Source organism: Watersipora subatra, chromosome 1, assembly GCF_963576615.1.
Source record: "Watersipora subatra chromosome 1, tzWatSuba1.1, whole genome shotgun sequence".
In the NCBI taxonomy this organism is placed as follows: Eukaryota; Metazoa; Bryozoa; class Gymnolaemata; order Cheilostomatida; family Watersiporidae; genus Watersipora; species Watersipora subatra.
Genome location: NC_088708.1, coordinates 15061178 through 15082722, shown reverse-complemented (window position 1 = coordinate 15082722; position 21545 = coordinate 15061178). Strand labels below are relative to the sequence as shown.

The 21545-nt window shown below is 37.9% G+C and overlaps 1 protein-coding gene across 2 annotated transcripts; it reads right to left on the bottom strand.

The window, feature by feature from the left end:
• Window positions 1-850: 850 nt before the first annotated feature.
• Window positions 851-21529, bottom strand: LOC137385689 (TOM1-like protein 2). 2 transcript variants are annotated; one of them, XM_068072214.1, is made up of 13 exons: window positions 21391-21529; window positions 19444-19528; window positions 19158-19242; window positions 17950-18096; window positions 16352-16483; window positions 14510-14617; window positions 13626-13667; window positions 12630-12759; window positions 10667-10824; window positions 6726-7056; window positions 5786-5931; window positions 2264-2294; window positions 851-1614 (listed from the first exon to the last, which is right to left on the bottom strand). In XM_068072214.1, exons 1-13 carry the CDS (start codon window positions 21449-21451, stop codon window positions 1460-1462), a joined length of 1611 nt encoding a protein of 536 aa, XP_067928315.1. In that variant the 5' UTR covers window positions 21452-21529; the 3' UTR covers window positions 851-1459. The 2 variants fall into 2 exon arrangements, with proteins under 2 accessions (XP_067928315.1, XP_067928316.1); XM_068072215.1 differs by lacking the exon at window positions 13626-13667.
• Between the last annotated feature and the right edge of the window lie 16 nt (window positions 21530-21545).

The following is a 21545-nucleotide window of genomic DNA, read 5'->3' as shown; positions in this document are numbered from 1 at the left end:
AATTCACATTACAGTTATTTGGTATCAAAAGGTTCACCATGTCTTACTCTGCTGTGTTGTAGGTTCAAAGTACATTATGTGGAAAGGTGATTACAAGCTCTTGAAAGCTTAAAAACGAACAGTTAATTGTTCAGCAGTTAATAAGCAGCCATCACGAATACACCGCAGGTTGGAATCCCTCTCAAAACAGCTCAAATGGGACATACATGTAGTTGAATGTGCTTCTGTTTACACTTTCATGCAGCCTCATTCGTCGAAATACTTTCACAAATATACTTCACGCAATCAATAAAAAAATGTCTATTGTCCTTACGCGCCCATTTCATCATCATTGTAATGCTGTCACTTTGAGCACTGATATCTCAACCTAGCCTAAATAATAGTTGTTTTTTAACCTTAGCTCGAAGGAGTGCATATCATCCTCTGATAAACATGACGAGCCTGTTGGTCATCTGTGATCAAGTAGCGAGCATCTATATTTGATAAGGGCTTTCCGGTAGAACCTGAAGTGTTTGTCGTAATACTAGTGCTACGAGACGTTTTATATTGAGCCTTTTATTGGCCTTTCAATTCACCTGTGATAACATCATTTGCCAAAACAGTAACCACGTCGAGTTGAGTACATCATCAAAATAGAGGGATTCTAACCTACGGCGTTTTCAGAATAGCTGCAATTAACTGTTCGGTTGTTGCTTTTAGGAGCTTGTAATCACATTTCCACATACTTTGCCCCTACAACACAACAGAGTAAGACATGATGAACCTTTTGATACCAAATAACTGTAATGTGAATTTTGTTGCATGTCAACCTTTAACCATCTACGTACAGCACACGCAGGAGGTGCAATAGTGAACAGTATGGTTATGTATTTCACAGGCTAACTATGCAAACTAGATTTTGTAAAATACAACTTAGAAAATGGTTTTACTAGCAGCACAACAAATGTATGATCAGTGGGTGGTAAACATTATCAAGCGTATCAGAAACAATTTGCTTTTTAGAGAAATGTTTCCACTCCAAAAAGAAGCTAACAAACAAAGCAAAAGCGTAAGCCAGGTATAAGAAAGGTTGCTTAGTATTAAAAATAATATAATTGCGCTGCAACCTTTGATTCGCTGAAGAACAATTAACAATTTGTTTAGAAATACTGCCAACAAATATATGCACCTATGCCTAAATGTAGTGAACAGAAGTGTCCATGGCATGAAGTCTGGTTTACAAGGTCTGCACAGATGGCATACTGAGCATAAAATTTTTAATGATAGCCATATATGAAATAAAATAGAATTTGTCAGACCGGAATATGGTCTAAACTATAGTGGCGGTCGGCAGTGTCCATACATCGACTTCCTCTTATCGATGGTTAGTAGGTGATCATAATAGAAAGAATATTAGCATAAGAGACGGCACAGAAAGCGATACATGGTACAATAAGTTAACGCACAGAAGATATGAAGTCTAGAGCGCAAACAGAGCATTCTCAGAGTCATCTTTATGAAGATGGCGACCAGACCCATTCTTTGAGGCAGAAGGTCGACTGCTGTCAGCATCCGGCTTTTTGTCAGGTAGGTTATCGCCTGCAGCGACACGCTCTGAGAGAAACTGATCAAACTCTGCAGAGAATAAAATTTAGTTAAAATGGCATCATGTAACGTGGTAAGGTGCTGATGTAATAATCTATATTCTTTACTACTCAGCCTTACGAATGGTGATTCATAATTGAGTAGGAGTTGTCTTTTCAATGTTAAGATAACCGACTCTTATAGAGCAATGCTATGGGAAATTGAGCGTGACCACAGCTGCTGCAAAGATAGCTTAATTAGATTTGTCTCTTTCCTTTTAGTTGTTAATTGTTGCAATACTATAAACACTTTTATTACTTTTATTTATGCTAACGTTCAGTCGAACCAAGATTTACAGGTTTCCTTAAAAGTTTTTTGAGTAAAATAATGATTTTTTGTGACCTGAATACCTGCAGAACGGCCAGATTATGAAGGCTGATAGACTAAAAATACTGTAGGATAAAAATGTAAAATAGGAAGGGAGGGATGAATCACTCGCATAAAATACTCTTTTTAAAATATTTACTAAACAGATGTGTGATTGCCCATTGCCAAGGTTTAGTGAGCAATAGGAATGTGCCTGTTTAAACCAGTCTATTGGGTTGAGAAGAATGAAGGTGATCAAACAGTGAAGAGTGTATAGCTCTGAGCATGTGTGGATTAGATAGAGAACCTGTGATATCGATTATATTCCGCTTACCTGAGCTTGTAGCACTTGCTTCAACTGAATCCTACAACCAGATGATACTTTTATATACAGTGTATGTTCTACCAGCAAGCGCACGGTTTGTAGTTATGTTGGGTAATGATCATTATTCCTAATCAGTTACAACATACATGTTAGAGTTGCCCCGATTTTAGTATCGGAATCGGTATCGGTGCCGATATGGGTGTCAAGTATCTGAATCGGTATCGGCCGATCTTTTCTTAAAAAATCTGAAACTCCCGATACTTTTTACAGATAAACTATTTAGCAGAAAACCATATTTTAGCCTGCCACACTAATAAAAAATCATCAACTGTAAGCTCCTTACTTTTACCTAATGAATTTCGGGCCTGCGACACAATTTATTTGATGTCTATAGCCTGATCAACGCAGCAGAGGAAACTTTTTGCTTTAGCTAAGATGTAATCACAAAGTGTGGTATTTCCCAATTACAGTGATAGGACTTATTGCAGTCAATCACGAACAAGATAACAAAGATGGGAGACAAGAACGCAGTGTAATATTGCTATTTACTAGCATTACGAAAGTGATTTAAACAGTCGATGCATAAAGTCATCTATCACTCTCTTGATCCTGACGATACAATGTATTATTTGTATCGTACAAAAAACGGTAACCCCAGTGGCTTATCAGTATTTAGCCTGTCTTCCATCATCTGTGGCAAGTGAATGCCCCCTTCAGTACAACTGGCTACATTGATAGTGATGGAAGAAAGAGACTTCTTACTGAGAGAATTGAATCACTAACGATAATTAAAAGAAACATTGATTTGCTCTAAATTTGTACAGGGGCAGCAGTTCATTCAGCAATAGAAGAGAGACTTCGTTATCACAGAGAGAACTGTACCACTGACAGTAATTACTAAAGCTGCGCAACGATTATAAAAAAAATTGATCGCGATTAATAACTGGTCTGAACCAGTTAATCCTCGATTAATCTTAGAATTAATCTAGCAAAAACCTGCATATTCAAAAACAAATAATACAGCTAAATATAGATTAATTATATTTTAGACAATTGTTAGCAGTAGTACATGTTATGTACAATGTATATGAGTTACAATGTAATAATTGTTATGAGTATGAAAACTGTCTATGAAAGTCTATAATTAAGTCAGCCAAGAGTTGAGGCAGCACAGTTTATTCAAATTATCTGAATAAAGAGATGCCCTCTTCCTACATAAAATATTGCCAGCTTTAGAGAGTAGCCACTCACAGGGGACAGGAGTGCCAGTTGTCAGTAGTATTAGTTATTGTCTGCGACAGCTGGTGATGATTTCTGCGGGTAGGATGAGAATTAGTAAAAATATATCTTAATGATGATGTGCTGTGGTAGTAAGCAAATTCTTTCTGGCATATACTGCACTTTGCTTTCTTGTTTATGCTTCCAACAACTTACAGAAATGTGCTACCTAAGGTGGAAAATTTTTTTCTGCTTTCATGTTCCAATAAAGTGTCAATCTTATATTACTAATATTCTGAAGCTGAAATATGATTGTGATTTTTTTGAAAAATGAAAATACATGTATAATGTACTTAAGAAAGTTTTTAAAAATAAACAAAAATAAACTGTAAGATACGTATTAAATAATACTGAATCACTTTTGTTACTATTAGCCTAACTAGAAACATGTTCGAACAGCTAACAACATGGCTGCTTACAGCTAGATCGGCACGACGCTTGTGCATTGTATTGTATAAACAAGTTTAATGTTAGCGACTCACTGTGTTTTCATAGTTGAGTGCAAAATAATTGTGGTTGTAATTTATTGGTGAAAAAGTGTTGCTTGTCATAATATTCATTTGTTAGTAAATTAAATGGTAGTAACCTGCTACGTTAGTATTACTAACGTATGGTACTAAACAGTACAAAGGAAAGGAACCACATCAAGATCATCACCTCGGCTGCATTTTAATTGAAGATTAATTGGCTCAACTCAGTTAATCGCTTATTTGTAGTGGGCGCGTTAATCGTTTAATTAACGCGATCATTGTGCAGCTCTAGTAATTACCTTTATTTACAAATTACAAGAAACATGGACTGTTTTGTTACTACATGCACGGTATGTCAGTATGTATATACATTTTTTTCCATAAATACAAACATATAAATACATTAATATTTATATTTTCTTTGCATTATGTTGATATTTGCATAATAGAATGAACAACTATCTATGCAACACAAAAGATCTGAATCGGTATCTGAATTAGATTATTTTTCAATAAGAATTGGTATATCGGATCGGTATCTGAATCGGTTGGTGAAATTAGAATCGGGGTATCTCTAATACATGTATATGCATGAAGTATTAGACTTATACAAGCTGCCTACGCGTCATCTGATTGCAACATCATTGATCAGAATGAGGAGGGCAAGCACCATTATAATTTGCAGTAGAATACTGTCTACATATTGTATCTATGTCAGTGTTTTGAAATGTCAAGGATGTGATGTACAACAATCTATTTTGAACTTTGGGATAAATTATTTCAATGATAAACAATTGGAGCAAACCAAAATGTGAAAGAATCAGCGTTGGTAAAGTGAAAAAGTGCGAAGAACCTGAAAGAATTAACCATAAACGCTGACCTTGCAAGGAGATATTACTAACACTGACAACAAAATACACCCATACCTCGGCTTTCGAATGTCTCTTCTCTCGACCAAATCGGGTTTTACCCAAAAATCTTGAGTACCTTATGCTTTGACAAAAAATTTGCTTTCCAGCCAAACCGAAAAAAGCTTTTAATTTTTTTCTGTTACTATCGGTAAAATGAGAAAACAAGAAATGTTTCTGTTGTGCTTTTTATTTTACGCAATCTTTGATAGGATACATTACTTTATTTTTTCATTAGAATTTTTGTCGATCGTAACCTTCGTGTAGGCTTGCCTTCGCTTCTTTAATTTAATGTTCATGTTAAAATCGGCAAAAATAAAACATACGAGTGTTTGTTTTTTCATCATAGATAGACTAATCTTTATTAAAATAAAACACACAATCTATTTTTACACTTTTTTAATCTTCCTAAATACTACAAAAGATTAAGTAAACGAAACTGGGGCATGAAGTGCTACAGATACAGCAGTACAGCACATTCCTCAACCTAGTCTGGTCTATTAATAGATTTTATGAGACAATCACTGTATTTTACATACCACCTGAGCTCTTATTACATGAGTATACAGTTCCCTGGCTTAAAATATTAAAAAACCTGCTTTAGGAAGTTGTTTTCAAGATTTGGAACAGATTAAAATTACTTACATAAATTATTATGGGAACAATAGTTTTGGGTTTTAAACAAATCCTTTTTCGAACAGCCTTATGGAATAGATTATGGTCAAAAACGGAGGTTTGACTATACTACCAATGTTGACCTCAGGAGATGCTGTTAGTATTGGCCAAACTATATAAAGAGAGAAACAAGTGTTGGTATCTAATTGGACACTACCAACGCAGATCTAAGAAAGACATGCAATGAGATGGACACTGACCACATAAGGGCTAGATTTGGCTGCTGCAGCCCCGATAGAACCAATGGTTTGGGAAGCTTCTGTCTGATAAGCGTAGCTGGCAGCCGTTGAGTGTTGCGTAGCATCATACTGTCTCGATTGCACGAACACATCAAACTCATCTGACTCTGTGTAGAAAGATCTCTCTTAGCATTGATACATGTGACAGATATATACAGGTCACAATAAGATTGTTAGGCGATACATCGATAAGTTGACTTTTGACCTCTCACCATCTCTCGAGCAAAAAATGCTATTGAAGGAACATTTACATCATATTTATTACATAGAAATTGTGTATGGTATAGCTTCATCAATAGTTTTAGTAAACATCAACTTGCTTGCAAGTTTACTCTCAAGGGAAAAGCATTGCGTGTTGTTGCATAGTTCATGTTTTTATTCAATCATAGGGATAATCTAAAAACTCTGTAAGAGTACGCAATTAAAATCGCTAGTGGAACACCGAGAGGCAAGCCAACCAAACCACTGACTAGAATCAAGTCAAGTTGATGAACTTGTCAACTCTAGTTCTTTTCTACCTGAACTTCTCTTCATTTATGTGATCAATTGCTTATTAAAAGCCAATTGAGTAAATCCTTTTTCACACTCTGTCCTGTTTATAACATACAGGGTTGGCATATGATGCTAGTCCCACACAGAGCTGTAGCCAGTTCTCAAAGATCTACTGATGCACAACTTAAACACAAACAGATGGAAGGATGAGTTTTTCGCATGCCTACTAGTGTGCGCATAGTTATGAAATATTTTATAGAAGGAAATTAAATGACTGAATGACTAAGTCTTCCTTTTACAACTCTATAGCTCTTTAGAAACTTCTGACTAAGGAGCAGCCAAGAAGCTTCTAGCTTCTAGAAGCTTCTAGAACAAAATACACCAGAGACTTATAGAGCCTAGTAATTACCTGCAGGCTTGGGAGCTGGATTACTCGTAGGCACATCACTTATGCTCGCAATGTTTGAAGGAGAGGTTAGACTCATGCTGTCTACATGCGCTGCCAAAGCGCTCGCACTCGCCCTCGGTGGTGCTACCGGATCACCATCTGTCCCGAAGTCGATAAGAGATTGATTAGCGGGAGCTGCTGCTGATGGAATGACAGCGTCTATGGAAGGTGGTGGAAGGTTGGGATTGGCAGGCTGACTCGCAACAGGCATGTTCAGGAATCTCTCAAGTCTGTCGTAGCGCAAGAAGGCATTGTTAAGATCATCATTCACCCTCAAGAGCACCTCTGTCACCTGTATGTGCAGTCACAACATCTGTTTACACACTCCGCATGAATCTATATAAATTTCAGTTTGTCATTCGACTGTCCAGCTATAGCGATTAAAATCTGAGAGTGAACTTTGAACTGGCTTGGACAATGCGATTTGAACTGGATTAGATCTAGAACACACAACGTTTGTAAACATGCGCACCTAACCACAAGGCTAAGCCATTCTTACCATTCTCATCGCTCTTACCATAGACTGTATACGCTTTTCGTAATTCCACACGCTCAATTATTAATAAATACAGTGCGTTTTCGGGTCCCGCTCCCTGTTATGAGAGTTTTTCTGCCTTACTATATAGAACACCATAGTTTTTCTGTCCTCATACGCGAACAAATTTTTTTGCAACTTTTTTTCTGCCATATGATATCAACAAAAATTTCTCAAGAAATTAAAATTTGGCAGTCGGTGTACTGACTACAACGAAATAACAAAAATTCTGATGTGTTACTTGTCAAAATCCCGCCTACAACACCTGAAAGAAATATACGTTGCTCGCTATCTTAGTTCAGCGCTATTCATTATAAGTTATAGTAAAAATGAATTCAAAACAGATAAGTAATAAAATTTTAGCCGATTACAAAGTTGAAGTTTAGTAAAATACATGCTAAAATTTAGCTTTTAGTAAACTAAATTTATTTAAGTGAAACTCAATAATCATGTTATGCGTCTGAAGAGTGTAGGAGTCATATAACTGGCTATCCAGTGTATAAACTATGTATACACATGTATCTGTTATAGCACAGACTCTGCGTAGTTTGAAGGCTTTAACCGCTAAACCTATACTATATTTATCAAAAAATATGGAGCTCCAATACGGATATCTAAATACTTAAAGAATACTAGGTGAATACGTATGTTACTTCATCAGATGTTACTTCATCAGATGCCCGGACTACTGAAGTAATAACCAGGTAAATAGCAGCCTTGACTGAGCAAGCACAAAGAATAGTACAGACTGGAAGAGCAAGATTAGGTGGTAGCTTTGGTTCCCCATAAAATGACTAAAAGATGAGAATAAACAATTTTCTTCCTGGTACTCCAAATTTTACATTATATCTATTCCACTAATGTATTCGTATAGCTGCCATCAAAATTTATTTAATTGAATCTCTTCGCATTCCCTGTTATACTGATTGTGTAGTGTATAAATCTTTTACGTATTTCTTAAATCAGTGCTTGTTTCACTAATATTTATAAGAATAATAAAATAATATTAACTTAGGAAAAGATAATTCTAACCTGAATGAACACAAAAGCTTGTTAAGTTTTAGCATGGCATATTTTAGAATTGGTTATAACTAATAGGCTATTAAGTGTAGATAAAATTTGAGAAGTTGCCCATATTGGAGCAGTTGCATAGGCCCCAAAAACCTTAAATACCAGATGTTCACTACACAAAAGCACATTCAGTCTAAAATCTTAGCCCCAGCATGATTTTGGCAAATACAATTGCCGAGAAAACGGTTTGTGAGTATTCACTTGACCCGACACATCTCAACCCGACACATATCAACCCGACACATATCAACCCGGCACATATCAACCCGACACATATCAACCCGACACATCTCAACCCGACACATCTCAACCCAACACATATCAACCCGACACATATCAACACGACACATATCAACCCGACACATCTCAACCCTACACATCACAACCCGACACATCTCAACCCGACACATATCAACCCGACACATCTCAACCCGACACATCTCAACCCGACACATATCAGCCCAACACATCTCAACCCGACACATATCAACCCATCACATATCAACCCAACACATATCAACCCAACACATCTCAACCCAACGCATTTCAACCCGACACATCTCAACCCGACACATCTCAACCCGACACATATCAACCCGACACATATCAACCCGACACATATCAACCCGGCACATCTCAACCCGACACATCTCAACCCGACACATCTCAACCCTACACATCTCAACCCGACACATATCAACCCGACACATCTCAACCCGACACATATCAACCCGACACATCTCAACCCGACACATCTCAACCCGACACATCTCAACCCGACACATCTCTACCCGACACATCTCAACCCGAAACATCTCAACCCGACACATATCAACACGACACATCTCAACCCGACACATCTCAACCCTACACATCTCAACCCGACACATATCAACACGACACATCTCAACCCGACACATATCAGCCCAACACATCTCAACCCGACACATCTCAACCCGACACATCTCAACCCGACACATATCAACCCGAAAAATCTCAACCCGAAACATCTCAACCCAACACATCTCAACCCATCACATATCAATCCAACACATATCAACCCAACACATCTCAACCTAACGCATTTCAACCCAACACATCTCAACCCGACACATATCAACCCGACACATATCAACCCGACACATATCAACCCAACATATCTCAACCCATCCCTTACGAACTCTTCCCTTACCAGATGAACTCTTCCCAACCCAATAACAGCCAACCCAGCCTGAAAAATTCGACACTTCACAACCCAGCACTTATCTACTTTCTAACTACTAGCATACACAAGATTAGCATGTATTCTTGAAATAATGGAAAAACAAAAATATGTATTACACCACAGCATATTACATCACAGCGTATTACATCACAAACTGCTGCCAATCACCATGTTTGATAGAGCCAGTGCTGACTCTAATGGAGAGGACTCTAAAGGAGTGGTCACATGAGCACCGAACCGAACTCAATGACGCAAAACGACGTCGTTCTCAACTGTAAAAAGTTCGGCTGAAGACATTTCTAGCCGAAACGAATCATTTCGGTACTGCTCGAAATTTCGTGGCTGAACCCTTGCTCTTATTGGCTGATTAAAATTCTAGAATTTTAGCGAGCACGCGTCGCATTTCTCTTTACGTGCGTGTGAGTAAATTTAAAAAATAAATGGGACGATACTTTTATTTCGTTAAATAAACAACATGAAGCAATTTACGACAAGGTTCACCCGGACTTGTGATTGTGTTGCATAAATGTAAGATGTTGCACTTAAGTTTTGCATAAATGTAAGAGAATTGTGATTTTCTTTCTTGTAGAATATAAGTAATGTGTCATATTCATCCTGATGAAGTATCGTTGACTGATTTATTTATGTAAAACCACGGTACTATGATAAATACTGTTTTTGTTTGTTATGTACTCAGCATAGAAAAACATTCATATGTTAATAAAAAAATATAATTATGTTGATGGAAAGGGTTGGCAAAACCTTTGTATCGAGTGATTTATTTTGAGCAGCTGAACGATCTTCTGATAAATCTGCTGTGTAATTATGATCTATAATTGTTCTTCAAAGTTTTTTGTTTACAATAGAAATATTTAACTCAAATACATAAAAACTACTAATGAAACCGTGTCCTGTCTCTATACATATGGTATCTAAAAAGCGAAGTTACTTCGGTGGCCGTGTGACATGTGCCACGAACCTAACCAGCCTCCGAACCGAACCTACGTCGGTTCGGTGCTCGTGTGCCCACGCCTTAAGTATGATAGGTAAAAGAAAAACTGTTGGTCAAACCTGTTCATCTGCCAGCTGCTCTATGAGAACCACAACTCTCTGCTGCATCTGTCTACAAGTCCGGCTTAGCTCTCTGAGTAGCTCTATAGTGTCCGGAGACATCTCGGAGGAGCCTGGGGTAGCTGCGTTCAACATTTCATTGAACACTCGGCAGTTTCCTGAATGAGATAAATAGAGTATATGACAAGGGTTAAGTATTTAGTATGACATTATGTTACATCAAATTGCTAGTTACTGTAAAAACTCTATTTGAACACCACCTTTATTTGAACACCACCTTTATTTGAACACCACCTTTTTTTGAGCGCCACTATGGGAAAGGGGTTGAAAAATAGAGCGCCACCCTTTTATTGAACGCCACTTCTATTTGAAAGCCACTTTTATTTGACCAACACTATAAAAAAATCTCCACAAAACGGTACTAATAATGACTCGATTACATCAAATAGCAATTACTTCATTCATTGTTTGTATCAAAGTCTGTTTTCAAATTCCAAGTCTTTAGGTTTTTTATTAGAAACTTTGATTGCAACACCATAAAAATAATTAGTAACTGTATAGTAGTATCTAAAAGTATTTCCTTTTTTAATGCGGTCTTGATACCTCGATGTATGTGGGAAAAAGTTTTCGCATTTACGATGGAAAATGTGCTAATATGTATTTTGAGGCTAACATTTTGAGGCTAATTTGATTATACGTGGGTTCTCTCCATTTGGGCTAAAGTTTCTATTTAAAATGGCTTCCCATAAAAAGCTTTGCATTGCTAAAAAATTGTTTGGGCGCTTATATCCACTAGCTCAGTTGTGCAGAAAAATAGGTGATATCAGAAGACACTAGAAGGTATTAAACAGCCAGAAGAATATGAAATGGTTTTGAACAAAGGCAACAATCAAAATACAACTGGTCAAGTAAACGATGCTAATATTTTTGTTTCAAAAATGTTAATTTTATTGGTGCATGTATTATAAATATGGTTTGTTTATGTCACTTGCTTTTGAAGCAAGTGATAGATATATCGTGGCATTTGATAGATTATTATTATAAAACTTACAAATTTGCATGTTTATAGCATATTATTTGATAGCATGATTGCAGTGATTTGAACTCGGCTTACAATGGATTGACGATCATAACTCCTGTTCTATTGCACATAAAAAGCCAGTTTTGGCTGCAAACTGTAGCAAACATATCGATGAGTGTAATGAGCTTTTATGCAACCTTGTTAAATATGGTTATAAAATAAAAATACACCTTCAAATTTAAAATGAAATAAAAATCTTTGAAGTTCTCACAAATTGCAACGTAGGCTATAAGATCATCATTGGTTTATTGCAAGCAATATATATCAACTGGTAGAGACGTGTATCAGTTTCCTCATGCATATTTATTTAAAAAATCTACAAGTCGGAGATAGGTTGGCAAATTTCCTGCTGGCTTAATGTGGCACTGACTGAAGAAGAGTGCAAAATATAGATGACATTCGATTCGCCAGTGAAGGGGTTAAATTTATCTTTTCAACATCCTGACGAGGTGTTTGAAAAATACAACACCAGCCTTTATTTGAATGTTACTTCTAATAAAGCGCCACTCTAAGGGAAGGTTGAAAAATAAAGGTTTGACGGTATCTCACCGTCTTACTACTACACTACCTTGCCCTACTGCACTATCTTGCATTATTAAAATACCTTGCAATACAACACTACCTTGCACTACTGCACCGCGTTGCACTACTAGACTACCACACAACTTTGCATTACTGCACTATATTGCACTACTGCACCACATTGCACTACTGCACCACCTTGCACTACTACACTACCACGCTACTTTGCATTACTGCACTATATTGCACTACTGCACCGCCTTACACTACTAGACTACCACGCAACTTTGCATTACTGCACTATATTGCACTACTGCACCACCTTGCACTACTGCACACTACTTTGCACTACATCGTCACCTTGCACTATGTCGATATCAGCTCTTAGTTTGCTCATTTGTTCAGGTCCAACAGTTCGAGATCCACCAGGTCGCTCAGCTTGGACAGGACCACTTCCCGGGACAATTGTAGCTGGATAGGCTGTTGGAGTCTACAACAGAACGATATACAAAAAAACTTACACCATGTTTACTACCTGCAACACAGCCTAATGTAAGAGCTAAAGCAAAGAGTGAACGATATGAACTATATAACATTATCTACTAGGAAGCTATAGCAATCAAAACAATTACCGGTAACAGTTTTTCCAAAGTGATGGACTCCAGCTGTTCAACAGCTGTGACCTGATGAAGATTGCTTGGTGACCTAATGCTTGCAGCTAGTAAATTCATGCAGCTAGTAAATTCATGCAACCAGTATGAGTATGCAGCCAGCTAGTAGAGTATCGTAGCTAGTAGGGTATCGTAGCTAGCAAGATATTGCAGTTAGCAGGGTATTGCAGTTAGTAGGACATTGAGTTTATCAGGGTATTGCGCTCAGTATGGTCTCATAACTTGCAAGGCATAAAATCCAATAGACATTGCATATAGGAAATCGTTACACCTAACATGGCATTCAGTTGGGTATTGCAGCAAAAAGGAAAGTAAGATACACACATGTACAGTTATCAATTAATTATCAGTTATTGAATTATTATCAGTTATTGAATTTAGTAGTGCGAGAGTGAAACAAATAAAACATTGAGTGAAGACAAAACAGAAATATAGTGTACATGTTTATATAACTCCTAGAGGAATTCTAAAGACTAAACCAGCTGTGATCATGGCGTCTGAGCAAACTTTGACCAATTAGTTACCCCATGCATGTACCATCATGCATGGTTACAGTCAGTAAAAACTTTCTCTGCTGGCAAAAGAAAGGACTACATATATATAAACAATAAACAATGTGGTGTTATAGAAGGGCTGAAACTAGTAGGATTGTTTGTTAGGACACGAGTACAATAATCAGTGATACCTTATCATCCTCTGGTTCATCTTCTAGTTTAGCATAGCGGCCCTTTCAAGCAGAAGTGTGTTTAATTAGATACATTCAAAGTGAAGATTATAAGTGACACGCTTGGCAAAAGCATAATAAAGCCTACGGAGCAACTGGAAATGTTGTGAGAGACTGACAAATTGGCAATACCCAAGAGAGAACTAGCCATGAAGATATTGAGGTAACACAAACAGAAAAGCACTGGTAGCACCAGTGGCAGGGTTGTTATATAGGGTGGCACAAGGGAGAGACAATAGGAAAGGGTGACACAAATTACACCAGTACAGGAGCATCACTGACAACATTGACACGGTGTCACAAGTGTGACACCTTGTCATGGTGACACCTATTTGACATTAGTCATAATGACACCTACAGTATGCAACATTAGTCATTAGTCAACACCTATGTAACGTGAGTCATAGTGACACTTATGTGCCGCTAGTCATAGTGACACCTATGTGAGTGACATTACTCGTGGTGACACCTGTGACATTAGCCGTAATGATGCTAAGGTGACACTAGCTTATGTCTAGATGGCACTAGTCGAGTTTGACGATGTCACCCAGATGGTAACAGCGTGTCATTAGAAAATAGGGGTAACATTCCAATCATCAAGACACATGGAAACAACCAGTGAGTTAACATGGTGACACAAAGTATTACGATAAACCTGATATAGTAACAGATATAAAACTATATTAGTGACAGTGCCACAAAACTGACTGCAAAGAACAATAGACATAAGAGTCAAACTAACCATTGTGGTTCATGGATATAAAATATGAATAATTAAAACCGTGAATCTTCTGTATGAAACAGGAATTTACTGACTGATAAGGAAAACCTTCCATAGTACTCACTGCTCTAGGAGGAAGCTGTCCTGAAGCGGTGTGTGCAGGAGCTGTGTGTGCAGGAGCTGTGTGTGCAGGGGCGGTACCAGTCCTAGCTGCCGATGGATCTGGGTGACTCTGTAATAGGCACATATTAACGAATGGCTAATCTCATACATGTCAATCTCGACAGATCAATTCGAGGGTAAATCAAGCAGCCATGTAGTATTGGTTATTGATCATCAGACATGGAGAACTAGCTATCTGCACTGGCTTACATGTATAATATAGGGCTTATTCTTACATGTACGCGTATGTCTGTCCTATAAATGCTGACAACCGACTTGAGGCAATAAAAGACAAGGTTTTGGAGACTGCGGGTAAAAATACCAGCATGAAAATATTGAGTGCTCTATCACTGAGCTCTGTGAGTCTGCAAGTCACACATTGGTGTACGCCTCGCTTGACACTCTTGTTGGTTAAATCCAGCTTTAAATACTCTAGAAACTTACTTCCATTTTACAAACATTATTTAAAGTTCAATTGAGAACACATACATGTGTATTGTACAACTATCACAAACATACTACCATCTACTGAAAGGTATCATACCATATCTTACACGATCTTACTCAAGAAATAATAAAAAGATAGAATACGAGCCAGAAGCAAGCTGCGATAATTATATTTCCCCACCCAGCTTTTTCAATCATACAGCCAGCCAATCACATCAGATATGGCCATCGATAGGAACCTCCTTGATATGCTGAGTGAGAATAGACCAGCGTATACAAGTACATGTAGCATTCTTGTAAGTGGAATTAATTCAACCATCAAATAGCAAATAGGTAAAGAGCCTGCGTATAGCTAGTGCCAATCAAACTGTCACTTTGAACCCTCGTATTGCAGAAGTTAAAATGGGTATAAGCTACCTTACCCTTTTCAGACTCCAGGATGGCTCATAGTCCTGGGGAGTACAATGACCAGATGATCAATACTAAACATGTTTGTATGCAGAGGAACAGATGTACTAAGATAGTACTAAGCTTTAAAACTTAACATTCAATAAGAAAAACCTACATATATGCTACAGACGTTTTGCCAAAGTCCAAAATGTGAAAAACAGTAGGTTACAAAAATCGGAATACACTAATCCTTAGAAGGCTGGCTATGAGAGGTTTACATGAATATATAGAAACTGATGATACATCAGTTATGAGACATGTAATTTACATACCTGCTGACTAAAAGCTTAGAGTTTCTACATTACTGGTTGCGACAGAAATTGGCAACAAAATCGTAACCGTTCACCCAGCTATTACTGAGGAAATATGTGGTGATGCACTGGTATACTCGTCATAACTGCTACATACATAACTAGATACATCTACAGAGGCACATCAAGCCTTGAAGAATGTCTGGGACAGAGCCTTAAGCCTGGTTCCCATATCGATTGCGAGACTCCGGCGGAAACTTGCGCAGCAAAACGCTTGCGACGCTAGGCTCGCCGGCATCTGTTCACATATAAAACTACATCGCTAAACATAATCGCGTAATCAAATAAAATGTTCGCTTGCCATGTCGTTTTTTTAATGGTGACCTTCACCTGTACAGTGCATTTCGGGAAGGTTTTGCCTGCAGCCTTTTGCGAAATTTGAACAGCGCTTAACTATTGCGTTGCTGCTGGCTACTACCCGCAGTCCTCGGCGGTACTCGACGTGTAGGTTCCCATTTAACCGCTAATAGCCTGCGGTACTGTCGCCGGTGCTTTGCGACATATATGGGAACCAGGCTTTAGGGGTATGAATCGGTGACGTAACTAGATACATCTACAGTGGCACATCAGGCATTGAAGAGTGTCTGGTACAGTACCTTAGGAGTATGAATTGGTGCCAGGTGATCAAGGTCAGTAGCGGGAAACTCTATACCTTTAGACTTGAGCTCCTGGTAGGTAATCTCGACTGCCTTCAACTCTGATGCACCTCTGAACGCATCAGCCCATGACTAAAGTGTACAAGATAATCATAAAACCAGTAACAATTGTGAGGTATTTAACCAGCAACCACTGACAATACAGGAGTTACTAATACAGGAATCGATTGACTGATGAGAATGAAAGAGTGTGCGCAGAGTGTAACTAATACAGCAGTTGATCGACTGAAGAGGAGTAGAGAGTGCACACAGAGTCTAACTAATACAGTAGTTGATCGACTGAGGAGTAGTAGATAGTGCACACAGAGTCTAATTAACACAGTAGTTGATCGACTGAAGGGGAGTAGAGAGTGCACACCGAGTCTAACTAATACAGTAGTTGATCGACTGAAGAGTAGTAGAAAGTGCACACAGAGTCTAATTAACACAGTAGTTGATCGACTGAAGGGGAGTAGAGAGTGCTCACAGAGTCTAACTGATACAGTAGTTGATCGACTGAAGAGAAGTAGAGAGTGCCAACAGAGTCTAACTAATACAGTAGTTGATCGACTGAAGAGGAGTAGAGAGTGCACAAAGAGTCTAATTAATACAGTAGTTGATCGACTGAAGAGGAGTAGAGAGTGCACACAGAGTCTAACTAATACAGTAGTTGGTCGACTGAAGAGGAGTAGAGAGTGCACACAGATTCTAACTAATACAGTAGTTGATCGACTGAAGAGGAGTAGAGAGGGCACACGGAGTCTAACTAATACAGTAGTTGATCGACTGAAAAGGAGTAGAGAGTGCACGCAGAGTGTAACTAATACAGTAGTTGATCGGCAGATGAGGAGCAAATAGTGCACAGTGTAACTAATTATACAGTAGTTGATTGACTGAAAAGGAGTAGAGAGTGCACACAGAGTCTAACTAATACAGTAGTTGATTGACTGAAGAGAAGTAGAGTGCACACAGGGTGTAACTAATACAGTAGTTGATCGACTGAAGAGAAGTAGAGAGTGCCAACAGAGTCTAACTAATACAGTAGTTGATCGACTGAAGAGGAGTAGAGAGTGCACAAAGAGTCTAATTAATATAGTAGTTGATCGACTGAAGAGGAGTAGAGAGTGCACACAGAGTCTAACTAATACAGTAGTTGGTCGACTGAAGAGGAGTAGAGAGTGCACACAGATTCTAACTAATACAGTAGTTGATCGACTGAAGAGGAGTAGAGAGGGCACACAGAGTCTAACTAATACAGTAGTTGATCGACTGAAAAGGAGTAGAGAGTGCACGCAGAGTGTAACTAATACAGTAGTTGATCGGCAGATGAGGAGCAAATAGTGCACAGTGTAACTAATTATACAGTAGTTGATTGACTGAAAAGGAGTAGAGAGTGCACACAGAGTCTAACTAATACAGTAGTTGATTGACTGAAGAGAAGTAGAGTGCACACAGGGTGTAACTAATACAGTAGTTGATCGACTGAGAAGGAGCAGAGAGTGCACACAGAGTCTAACTAATACAGTAGTTGATCGACAATTATTGAATAGGAAGCATACCTGGATGAGGCCAAGTATTTTCTCTTGCACCAAAACTGTTGGCTCGTTCTTTGGAGCTATGATTTTCACCAAGTCGTGAAGAAAGTCTTTGTTGGCGACTTGAATGTGAAACCTTTTGCCACAGTTTTTTACACAAGTCTCCAATACCTGAAGAGAATCGAGTAGCATCTAGTAGTAACTGCAAGGCCACACCGTCAGCAGTCACGCCAATGTATGCTGTTAACAACTTACAGCAAATGCAAAACCCTGCTATCCACCAAGCTATACAACCATCCACTTACCTACACACCTATCCACCTACCTACACACCCATCCACCTACCTACACACCTATTCACCCACCTATACATCCATGCACCCGCCTATACACCCATACACCCACCTATACACCCATCCACCTACCTAAACACTCATCCAACTAAACACTCACCCATCCAACTACACATCCCAACCAACCTACACACCTATAAACCTACCTACACTAGAAGTATTTAGTTACTGCCTTTATGTGGGCATATATGATTGTCGTGTGTCACATATACATTCTACCAAACAATATATTTACTGTCAACTATAAAATTATATAAAAACAGCTCATTCATTTCATTCTTGTGGAACAATATTTTGCTAATACTAACCTCATGCTAGAATTTTGATGCGCCATTAGCTGACTAGTGTTAACAATTATATTTGAGAGACTACTACGCGACAGAAACCAGACTTTTGAGACTTATGCGCCTGAATAAGGTAAGCTCTGATGTATGAACAACCCCGACATGTTGAGACACAGTGGAAGAGAAGCATTCAGTAATGGAGGGTTAGCAAGCGAAGACTATGAATAACCAATTCCCACGGTACTCATACGCGTCTCAAAGAGCCAGCCACGCAGATGATACTCAATTCGGGGAGGAATTGTATATTTCTAGGAATTATTGACCAGTTGCATATTCATCGTAAAGAAACTGTGATTATCAAGCAAGCACATTGCTTGATACATCGCAAAAAAACTCCATCAGGGCCCTGGATTTTTCCAAAGCTATTAGAGCTGGAAGCCTAAGAACATTGACTATCTTCAATCCAAGAGAACTAAAAGACAAGAAACCCATAACTACTAATAATGCTTGAGCTGTGGAAGATTAGTCACGTAATTTTGACTACTGGCAAGCCAATAAAACTGGGAGACTAAGAGTAACGATGATTTGTACTAACCACTAGACAGTAAGTAATGGCTCTCCAGTCCTTTCCCACTGAATTGGAAATCTTTTTTCGAATTGCGCGAACGGCATCTTTAGGCCTGCAAATACAGACAGCTCCTGAAAGGAATACCCAGCAGATGTATTACATCTGAACAGGCTGATATTTTAAAAATATATCTTGTCCTGCACACTAGTGCATGGTGACAACAAGGAGCTAGTGTCGTTATGTATGATAAAGCTATATTTTCACGATCGTTCAGCTTTTTGGTTTGACAGTTTAGCAGATCTCAGTAACTCACCCATCCTCAGTTTGATTAATAATGTCACAAATTTCCATGTTAAGGGTCCAGTCATCACTTTCCAAGCTGCCATCTGTAGCTCGGTCTGCAAGAAGCAAAGATGCTGTGAGAATGAGCAAGTAATTGTCACATATACATGTAAGCTCATTCTACTCTGTGCTACATTCAAAATGATGAGAAAAAACAGTTTAAATATATCTATATGCAGCATTCACTCAAAATAATTAGATTTGGATAGTTTGTAGAAAGAACAAAATTACATAAGACAGCGTACTTTTATCCTGTGAAAGATGTACTGTGACTAACAAGTTGATAGTTGGAAAGAATTCCATGTAAGCCTACTAACTACCTAGCACCACCTATAGAGCATAACAGAGACCATTTAGAGCTCGTTAACCTGCGTGTACATTGATCTTGTATAGCTAACAGCTGTTAAAATGAGTTTCCAGAACTTACGAATAATGCTAATAACCATTAAAAAACTAGTCTCTTTCCCTAATAATACAAATAATACTAAAACTTGTTAGGTAGTTCGATGCATCATCTGGTTGATAGATCAGTTGAAAATGAGAGAACCAACCAAATGACCCAAAGAGCTTGTGGCGTACTGTTAACAAAACAAACTATCATGATAGCAACTTGCTAGACTACAGCATTGACTAATATGTTAGGTATAGTCTCTGCTAGAATATTGCCTTTAACACTTTTCTTAATATCCATTGTCATATTCATAATATCCCTATTGACAACAGTAACAATACTGAAATAGTAGACCTGCATTCTTTACTCGTTCACAATTATGACAAACTAGACCCTCAAGACAGACTTCTTCCTCTACTCTATGTAGCTTTCCTACCTTATTTTAGAGAATTATAGACAAACACTTTGGCAGTTTCAAAAATTTAACGAAATAGTAAGTTTATACTTACAAATTTTGATAAGGGTTAGCAAAAACATTGCTTGGTAGTTATATATCTACCAAACATATAGTAACGTAGTTATATAATGTATTGTTATTCAACATATTCGATTAGGCCTACTGTATAACAATAAGAGATTATTTATTGAAAAATAATAAACCTAGTTTACTACTAGCAACGGAATTTATTTGATTTTGCTAACATAGAAAGTAGTCATGCTTTAGCATTAATTATTGCATAAATTAATATTTGAAACATTAAAAAATCAAATTATGCATGTACTCACTGAAGTAAATATTACTGGTGATCTAGACAATAAAAACAAGCCTAACTGCTTATTCAACTCTAAAATCAATTGTGTAGGTTATGCAAAATTAGGCTATAAAGAAAAAATCTTTTTTGATTGCATTACAAACTTGTAACATCTGCGAGCAGCGACTCCATTTGCAGTGCAGGCTTGGGTACAGCTACTAACGTTTACACCAGAATACAGGCCTGATAAATCATTAACGGTGTAATGAGATGGAGTTTTGTTTATTTCTGGTTTAATAATTAAGAAATTGGGCTAGAAACAAAAAACCTTTCACAAAACCTTTGTAGCAACTTCATCTGGCGAGAAACAAACGTGATGTAGTGGAAAATTCGATCAATAGAGTTTGCAAAATAACCTCTTGTCACTAACTGCCAAACCATCGCTGATTCTGAGCTATTGTACAATTTGCTTCGGCATATCATCTATCATACTATCAGGATGACAAACAACTTGCCAAGAACAACATCGTAGAGTTTAACTCTGTTTATTATGTCTTTGGCAACGTCCTTTCTACAGTTTCCAAACAAATTTAAACTGATCTGTTATAAGCAATCAAATAAGTTTAAAAACACTTTTCAAATATATAAACAGAGCCCATAAAATCACACCATCGTTTGATATTTCGAGCTTATTTGAAGTCTTTTTTTCAAAACGAGAAAGCATATTGAAACACTACAAACTCGGACTGATTCGTGAAAGAGAACTGTCACTGACCTATCAGTTGACCCACTGCAGTGTTTAAAGGGTTTCCTGTAAAAACTTCCAACACGTTCATGACTGCAGATAAAATTAACGCGTTTCGTTTCTTTTTCCTGGTTTTACTTATTTGTCAATAATATTTGCAAAATGCTAGCATGACTCGTTAAATA